The following is a 9,920-nucleotide window of genomic DNA, read 5'->3' on the forward strand; positions in this document are numbered from 1 at the left end:
ATTTTATAGCAAAATATTAGACTTTGTGTCACTTACTATTAGTTTCCATAATTCTACATGAGATATTCAATCTTAAATATTAAGAGATGTAATGAAGAACTTACATTGTATAGAAACAATTTCAAATTATAAATAAATATAAATTTTATTTTACAAGTTAATTTTATTTAAATAAGTTAAATTTAAAATTTGTTTTCTTTAAACAATTAATAGATAAAAATAACCATATAAAATGATTATATACATTACAAAACAATTCAAAATACGTAAAAAAGAATGAAAATAAAAGATGTCTAACAAAATCATATATATACATATCTTCACTATTATTTCATTATCATTGTACTACAAAAAAGAAGGGCATTACGGACGGCCGAAGTCCACCGGAAATAGCCAAAAAGTCGTCGGTAATGTCCATTATCGACGGATTAGCGACAACCAATTGTCCGTCGCTGAATCGTTTGTCGCTAACATTTACCGATGGCCTTTGGCCTTCGGTAATTACCGAAGGGCAAAGGCCTTCGGTAATTACCGAATGGCAAAGGCCTTCGGTAATTATCGAAAGGCAAAGGCCTTTGGTAAGAATCAGGCAGGATTAAAGCGTAAAGAATCACTGAACTACATTTAAAATCATTAGCAAATTGTAATACAACTGGTAATGCGATGAACTCTGTAATTTCCTTTCAAGTTAAATCATTTTCCGGAACATATCTCTTGAAGAAGGTACTAATGAATGTAATCTTTTGTCATTTAACAAATAACAAAGTACAGAAGAAAAAAGGCTATGAATTATAAAATCTAACTGTAAATAGAAAGCTCTTATGAATAAGAAAGCTCTTTTGTGATTTACATTCTTGGCAATCTTCAAAAGAAATTTGACGAAGAATGAATCAGAAAATAGAAAGACTTCAATCTGGTGAAATTGAGTGAGAATACCAAACAAGGATTGTCCAACTTGGCAAACTCGTAGCTGGTTATGTATGGGCTGCTTTAAATGAAACAATTGACAACGTTTGTGGAACTGTAAAACTAGTAGCAATCACATTCCCCCTGCTCCATAAAAGTGGTATATAACATAATCAGTAGATAGAACTAAAAGTTCTTTTTTCTCAGCGCCATTTTCACTAAACATATTATATAAAACGAGGGAAGAAAAAAAGAAAGAAAGGGCTTGATTACTTGGAAATATAGCTCCTCCAACAAGGTCTATTTGGAAGTTAGGAGGTAGAGAACGCATCTCTGATATTTTCAAATAAGCCAATTCTTCAAGAACAATCGCTGCAGTAACCATAATACCAAAAAGGAACCCATAGCCTATCTTCCAATCACTTCCTGTTGGTGTATACTGTGAAGGAACCGAAGTTTGTAATAAGAGGGATTAACAAAGTTAAGGAAATAAAAAACCAGTATATATAAATGGGACACTCCAATAAATAAAATTAAAAATAAATATTTATTCTTTTATGAAAATCTGCAAGGATTTGACTATTAACCTTATATATGAAATAAATTTAAGTATTAGCAATATATAAATAAAATAACTATGAAATAACAATACAATAAAATACCATGTCGTAATTGTAATTAATAAAAAAAAATTATATTTGGATTCCTTTAGCAAAGGGAAAACAAAATTACAACAGTCAAAGAACACCAAACACAACATGATAAATTTTCAACTTAATAAATAGTCTTTATTTTGAATCTAATTATATATGGATTTGAGTTAATTATATATTGATTTGAGTTAAATATAGCATTCAAAAAATAGAAAGAACATTGCATTGATGTTGGATGATCATGCATAACACAGTTAAATAATTGCATTCCCAACACTATGTTTATGGCCGCAAATATGAGTGCCAACCTCACCTTAATTAACTTATTTTTCTTAATTCCTTTTGCTATCATAATTTATATAGAAAATTATCTAGGCAAGGTTAGATATGGATCAGTGACAAACCTGAAGAATAGTTAGTACAAGGGCAAAAATGCCTATGCCTATGTGATCTAGCATTTAAGGGATCCTTGTGCCTGAAATGTCTAGCAATAACGTATTCCCTCCTTCAACAAAATCAAGTTTCAAGTTTCAAGATCCCAGTTGAAAAACACAATTAGGATTGGTCATCAATAACACTCTTCAACAATTACAACACACACATTAACCAAACCAAAATTCTATACTCTCTCGAATGGTCATCTCGAACTCCAACCGAAATTGGAGTTTCAAACTCACAATTATTACAATATAATCAGCAAAATATATGTCTACATAGAGGATCTGGTAGAAGACTTTCTCCATAAGCAATTATACTGGAGAAGAATAGCAAGAGAAATTGAATTTCTTTATATATATATATATATATATATATATATATATATATATATATATATATATATTGTAAGTTTCTTTCAATTTGTCATTTTTAGAGTTTATTATAGTGAAGCTAGTTGATCAGAGCAGAATTCTGGTCTAATTTAGCACTAAAAAAGCGATGCAAGACAAATAAAAGAAAAGACAGAGCACCACCTTATAGCAAAGGCGCTTGGGCACCTCGAGGCTTCCTCCGGATCTCCCTCACCACGCCGTCACCTTCGTCTTCCTCCTCCTATGTCGCCTCTTCCTCAAGGCGGAGCTTGCACAACGGGCACGACGCGTGGAGGTCGAGCCACGGCGTGATGCAACCGGCATGGTAGAGGTGTTTGCAGGGCAACTGTTTGGCCTCGACGTCAAAGAGGGAAATTTGGTCTTTGCACACAGCGCAGAAAACGACGCCATTGGGGTCGAGCGCAGAAAGGAGCGAGGGTGTGACGTTGACGAAGGGGAGAGGGCAGGGTTTGGCGGGGAGGGGCTTGGGGGAGAGGAGTAAGAGCGCGTCGTGGAAAACGACGCCAAAGAAGGGTGATTCGACATTGTTTTGGGAGAAGGGAGAGGCCATTAGTTCGAGGAAGAATGTGTGGCAGTGGAGACAGAGGAGAGGCGAGGGAAGGAGCGTGAGGGACACACTCATATTGCATTCGTGGCACCAGTAGGTCTTCGCTTCTGGCTCCGCCGCTGTCGCCATCAAAGGTGTTTCCCTCTGCGAATGATTGTGAACTTAATAGGGAGGCACCCTCCTAGATTGCACGAACACGCTCAACCACCGAAAATGCTCGCGCTCTTCACAATACTGCTATGCCAACAGAAGATGGAAGGGACCGATGATGCGCAAACAAAAGGGAACCAAACAAAGGAGGAGAAATTTGGAGGTACCCTCACATGCCCTCAGATTTCAATTTCGGGGAAGAGAAGAGAGAAATTTGGGGGAAAGGAACTGCTGAAATTGCAAATGAGCGAGGGAATACCAAACTTTGGGTTAAGTCATCATGTACAATACCGAAGGCTCGTATCCACCGGTATATTACGGCAGACGCAAATTACCGAAGGACACCTGACCGTCGGTAATTATCCGCCGCTAATACGCGTGTTTCTTATAGTGTAATTAAGGAGTGATCTTAGTTCACGTTATGTGCGAACATACAATATTGCATCTACAAAACACTAATAAACACATGACAAATTAGTAAAAAATAAATCAATATGGTAAAGAAAACGTGTTTTTTTTAAGAGAGATGATATTTCACTCATCGGATTGTAATACATATAAATATCATTTATTCTAATTAAAAATTTATTCATATTTTGATTAAAATAATTTAATAACCAATATAAATTAAGAGAAATAAACATTAAAATTACAAAACACAACATTTATGAACATCATATATTATTTAAGGATTTAAAATGCTAAACTAGTAAAATATATTATTTCAAAAGTGAACTATCGTTTAAATAAAATTCATTCGCTTGAGTAATACTTTACAGTAAAACTCGCATAAGAGGAATTTTTGAGCAAGAGACTTTTTCATTTGTTTCTAGATAATATATATATATATATATATATATATATATATATATATATATATATATATATATATATATATATATATATATATATATATATTCACCTAAAAATGTGACCTGTATCTTAAAATATATTAATTTCAAAAGATGATAGATGTATAAAGGCAAAAAAAACAAAAACAAGAAACAAATCTCAATTCCATATTTAAGTTTCAATGACAAAGCAATATAACACCTTTTATTCCTGTGACCAAATTACTTAAATTAAATAAATGAACCACCACCAATACAATTAAATTAATGGGGGTAAAAAATATTGTAACTAATTCACCTAAATTAATTAAATGAACAACTACCGAACTAACTTGATGTTTGTCGAGTTTAAAAAATAATTACAATCCGAATATTAACGAGTTAGTAACTTTTAAACAGAGAGATCAAGTTACATTAGCACGAGTATCCCACATTCTCAATAGTTTCTATAAAATATATTTATACTGAATTAACTGTTAAATTATACTTAGATGTTTTTTTATCGTTCTTTATAATAAAAAATAAATGTACATATATTTTTTCTTAATTGTAACAAACATAAATTACGTTTTTCTTGAGTATATTTAAACTTATAATAAATAATTGAAATTATGATACAAAGTTGTTTTTAAATATTTACACTTTCCTTATGTAAATATTTAAATGTAACTTAGAAATATTGATAAAAAAAGAGTGAAATAGTTAAATAGATAGAGTATATACATAAAGATTAAAGACAGTGTAGTTTAAAAAATCATTTTGGTTCAAAAATAATACGTCAAATTCATATTCACATAAAAAAGAGAAAACAATATTAAAAGTGGTCCATTTTTTCTTACAAGGAGAGTCATTGATCTATGGGAAATGTATATGTATGCATATATTACTTTTATCATCACCTAAAGTTGAAATCCTTGGTTACATGAAAGATCATATATATTAAACTTCCTTGCAATTTTTTAACCTCTTGTATTTGGTGGACCTGTTAATGTGATTTATGATAAATGTCCTTTATGATCCATGGATCAACTTTCATTTCTTTTTATATTAAGTTTCTTACCATTGAGCTCTGAAAAGCCTGACTTTAATTTTGTAATCCACATAAAAATGTATTAACCTTAACTATTCCACTATAATATAAAAATGAAATTTTAAATAATTTTTAAATATTTTCAATAATTTTTAAAATATTCTAAATTATAAATTAATTCTTAAATATTTGACATTAATGGAAAGTTAGTTCTTAATTAATTTTTATTATTTTTAATTTAATAAAAAAATTAGAGTCAAACCTAACTTGTTTAGACATAACTCGATTCAATCTTATATGATTTGGATAAAACTTAACTAAACGTTTTCTAATTTGAGTCTAACCTGATCTAATCCAACATGATTAAGTATGAACTCAATATTGATAAACTCAATATATACTTAGCTTGACGAAACATGAGTTCGACCCAAATTAACCAAGCATGACTTGGACTGAATGTAGCCTGACTCGTCTTGACTTGGGTTTGGCTTAACCTAATATAACATGGTCTTACCTGGGTCATACCTAGGCTAATATGAGCTCAATCTGACCTACACTCAACACTCGTATTGATTTAGGTAAGATCCAATCCAAGCTACTTTGGTCTAATTCAATCCAACAATTGATTTAGGTTCAATCCAACCCAACTTTACATGATTGGATCCAACCTAACCTTACATTTCTTTGTTTGAGCCCAACCTAAACTAGGTGCCCAACCTAAACTAAGTAAAACATGTCTTGGGCTTGACTCGACTCAGTTTTACTTAGGCTCGCTAATTTGGCATCATAATAGTTCAACCAACTTAAACTGATTAGGTTGATCTAACCTAAACTAAGACTTACCAAACTTAACTGGGCTTAATTAGGGCCCAAGTGGGTTAGACCTGTCTCAGTCAAAGTAACATTGATCGATCTAGACTCGGACTGACCAAGACATAAATCAATTTAGTACAATGTGGACCCAACCCAACTTAGCTTGACCTAGACTTGAAATAATCTAAACGCAAATCGACCTTAGCCTAACCTAACTTGCTTCATATAGTCTTAACTCAACCTAACTTAACATGAGCTCTACAAGATTATGCCCACATTAACCTAGGCCTTACTTAGCTTGACTAGGGCCTAATCTAACTTGATATTACCTAGGCATGAATCGCCTTAACCTCATCTAGACTTAGCCTAATATGGGTCAAACCTAACTTAATTTACTTAAAACAAGCTTGCCTTAGTCTAACTTGAGTTGGTCCAAACTAAAGTTGGCTCAACATGAATTTAGCTCAAATTAGGCTTGGCTCAACTTGAATCAACATGACTTGGGTATGATAAACTGACCTTGACTTGGACTTAGCTTGTCATGAGTTTATTTAGACCTAGCCTAACTCTGTTTGTCTTGTATGTGACCCAACTATAAGTTATGTCCTTCTGGACCTGCTTAATATGATCTTAATCCAGCTTGACTTGACCTAACACATCTTAAACAACTTGAGATGATTTTGTGTTGAGTCTAACTCCACCCTACCTATACTAATGTTTGGATTTTGATTAAGTAATTTTTTTCTTTGAGAATAAATACTTTTTTAGATATATATTTGTTTTTCATTTTTATTCTTAAACTATATATATATATATATATATATGGGTTTGTGTGCGTTATGTTTTATGATATTAATAAAAATATAATATTAAAAATAAGATACATGAAGAATATATTAATAATTATTAGTCACTATTAGAATCTATATATTTTGTGTATAAATGTGGAATTTTTTTTTTGTTAGTTGATATTAATAAGTTTAAAAGATTGTTTTCATTTAATAATATTATTTTTATATTATTATTTTGAAATTCATTGAGATATATTAAGGGTGTAAATAGTGTTGTACTAACGGTAGAAACAACAAGTTTGTATATAGGAATGAAATTTTAAATTTTCGATGTTAAAATATTTCTTTTAGTAAAAGTAAGATATAGTCAAATAATTTGTGAAATGATACTTTTAGGAGCATGTATTTATGTAAAGACTTAGAACACAATTTATTTTATGTCATATATTCAAGCATTTAAAATAAATGTATTTGAAAATAAAATATAATGAAGTACATTGTAAATAAAATATAAATGTAATTCATAGAATTTATTTTATTTCATATATTTCATTTAGGATAATTTATTTTTTTACATACATAAAAAGTAATATAAAAATATGCATATATATATATATATATATATATATATATATATATATATATATATATATATATATATATAAAGTCTTATGTGTATGGTTTTTTTTGTTATATGCATATTTGCCTAAAAATATAAAATATAAGTAAAAAATTGTTTAAATTTAAGCAATAATATTCAAGAAAAAAAAAACAGTAGAAGATACCCGATGAAAAATAAAGGTCGCGTAATTTATAGATTCTAAAAATTCTCTAGAGATACATTTATTGTACAAAACATTACTCTAAAATAATGTAACGATAAGAATGTTAAGCAATGAGAGAAATAAGGAAATGAAACAATAGGAAGCAAGAAATTCATACTTCAACGGTCTTTTGATTTAGAGCTATGTATCTCCATTTCTCTTTCTCCACAAAGTCTGCATCCAGGAACCTAGAAAGAAAAGCCCATAGTCTGTAAATATCTTCAAAGTTTGTCAAGAGACCCAGTGTAGCAGTCACAACATATATCCCAGATTCATGGCTACGTGTCTTCTTCGACATCCCCAACCCTTCAACCTCACAAACTCTCTCCTCTTCATTTTTGTCATAGAACCTTATATTTCTCAAAAATGAGCTGTTTAAACATATGTTCTTCCTATCAGCTAGCTTCTGCACAAGTGCAGGATCGATTTTTTCCCCTTTCCAGTCAAATATATTAAATGCCACAGCAGGTCCACGGAAAGAACTTATCTTAGGCCCATAGACCCTAATCAGGGAAAGCTTATTTTCATGATGCGGATGTTTAAGACTCATCAGAGCATTAACCAGCCAATTGACCAGATACTTGGTCCTGTTACTGATCAGTAATAAACCCACTGAGTCTGCATGGTCTAATCCTCTACATTGAATCTCTGAGCTTTCATTTTTAGTACCTAATCTGTTTCTATCCGTGGATGAGTCAAAGACTGTGCTTAACTCTTCAATTTCTGAGGTTGATGATGGCCCTTCTTGCAGATGAGCCGTTTCAGTTTCAATCACTACTTGTTCAGCCTCAGGTTTAGATGCTGGGACAAGGCTTATGATTCCTATGTTTGTGGCATTGCAAGGATCTTTCAAAGCAGACACACTAGACTTTTTAACAAATAAGCACCCAACACCCGAGGGGTTTTCACCAAAAACTTTGTAAAAGGAGCAAACCATAAAATCAGGCTTAAAAAGTAACATACCCAAGGTGTCCATTTCCTTAGGTTTCAATGCACACACATCAAGCAAGACGCACCATCCATTTTCCTGAGCCGTGGACATCCAACCGTAGGAATATGGTGCTCCGGTTACCCTTGAATGAAGTGGGAAAACAAATAAACCACCCTTTCTCTTATCCCTTTTATTCATGACCATCTTCTTTAGCTTCCTCCTCTGGATTCCGAGATTGGGCCAGGAGAATTCCGATGACAAGACACGCACCCCTTGCTTCTTGCAACTCTCAATCATCACATCCAATGCCTCGCTGCTGTGGTCATACACTGTGAGGAGGCGTCTATTGGATTGAAATTGGAAAGAATCGGCAACAATTTTAAAAGCAGATACCTCATTGGCAATGAAAACCAGGGTGTACTCAGCTTCAGAGAGATTCATGAAAGACATGATTCTCTTTCTGATTCTGGCTTCCAGTTCTGACTGGTGCCCACCGTAGAGAACCTGGGACTGCAAGTTCACCGACCTGTAGGATACATCAAAGAAGGAGGCGTCTGGTGTAAAGTGCGAGAATGATGAGGATGAAGAAGAAGAAACAATCGAAGCATTGGGGCAAGGTCTCTGTTGCGGAGCGTAGGAGAAAAGGCCATATCCAGTGTAATCGAAGCAGGCGTTGGAGTGGTTCAAGTGATGGTATTCTTGGGCTCGAATTTGATCAACCTGAGAAGTAGCAGAAAAGTGAGGGAATGCTTTGGTGAAGCTGATGTACGAGTCGTGCAGAGATGGAAGGGAGTCGGGGTTGGTGAATTGTGTGTGAGGGTGAAGGCTAGAGGATGTGGCTGCGGCGAAGTCATCGTGTGATGAAGTTACATTGTTGACTTTAGGCTTATGGGTCCTCTCGGAGGCAAGAAATGGAGAAGGAAAGCAGCCATTAAAGCAGGGTTGTGAGGCTGCTGGTTCAGCACGAGATGAGTGCATTTTGGGTGTTTGGACTCGGTCTTCCCCTCAAATTTCAAAACATTGACTTAGGAGTTTTGTTTTAAATGTAAATGGCTAAATAGTTGATGGTCGTTTCAACCACCAAATAGTTAACGTTTTCTGGTTGTCAGGGAAAGGTTTTAGGTCATACAATGTAGGGTTGACTATGCTTATGAGAATACTGATTTCTTAACCAACAAAGTTGAGAAGTTCGTGACACATTTATTACAGAAGATGGTGTACTAGATATGTTGATTAATGTGGTTAGAGATTACCGGTGAAGATCATTGTCCAGGACAGCTGCGTCTGGAAGGGGCTGGTCCATAATTGTGTGGTGAGATCATCACAAGGACCTTACCATCTGAGCCATCTTAGTCAAGATGAAAAGTGTTTGTTAAGAGGGTAAAAAAACAACCAAGGTTAAGGACAGAGGGTGGGTTTTGGATTTGTTTTCACAGTAAATTAGCACCCAGCAGCCAGCACAATCATCAATCGTTCAGGGGCTAGTGCTTTGAGAAAATGACACTTTTTTTTACTCCTTCTCATAAATTATTTATATACTCTTTAAAGCAGCTTTAATACGTTTTTTATCCTTTAAAATTAAAGAAATTTCGTT

At 33.3% G+C, this 9,920-nt stretch overlaps 1 protein-coding gene and 1 pseudogene across 1 annotated transcript; both read right to left on the bottom strand.

The window, feature by feature from the left end:
* Positions 1-2,531: 2,531 nt before the first annotated feature.
* On the bottom strand, positions 2,532-3,065 carry LOC148206899 (E3 ubiquitin-protein ligase RZF1-like; annotated as a pseudogene).
* Positions 3,066-7,360: 4,295 nt separating this feature from the next.
* On the bottom strand, positions 7,361-9,445 carry LOC124828913 (molybdenum cofactor sulfurase-like). The gene has a single exon (XM_088104896.1). The coding sequence runs from the start codon at positions 9,302-9,304 to the stop codon at positions 7,508-7,510; it is 1,797 nt and encodes a 598-aa protein (XP_087961022.1). The 5' UTR covers positions 9,305-9,445; the 3' UTR covers positions 7,361-7,507.
* Between the last annotated feature and the right edge of the window lie 475 nt (positions 9,446-9,920).

This window comes from Vigna umbellata, chromosome 1 (assembly GCF_029865625.1).
Source record: "Vigna umbellata cultivar VRB3 chromosome 1, Vumbellata_1.0, whole genome shotgun sequence".
Classification (NCBI taxonomy): domain Eukaryota; kingdom Viridiplantae; phylum Streptophyta; class Magnoliopsida; order Fabales; family Fabaceae; genus Vigna; species Vigna umbellata.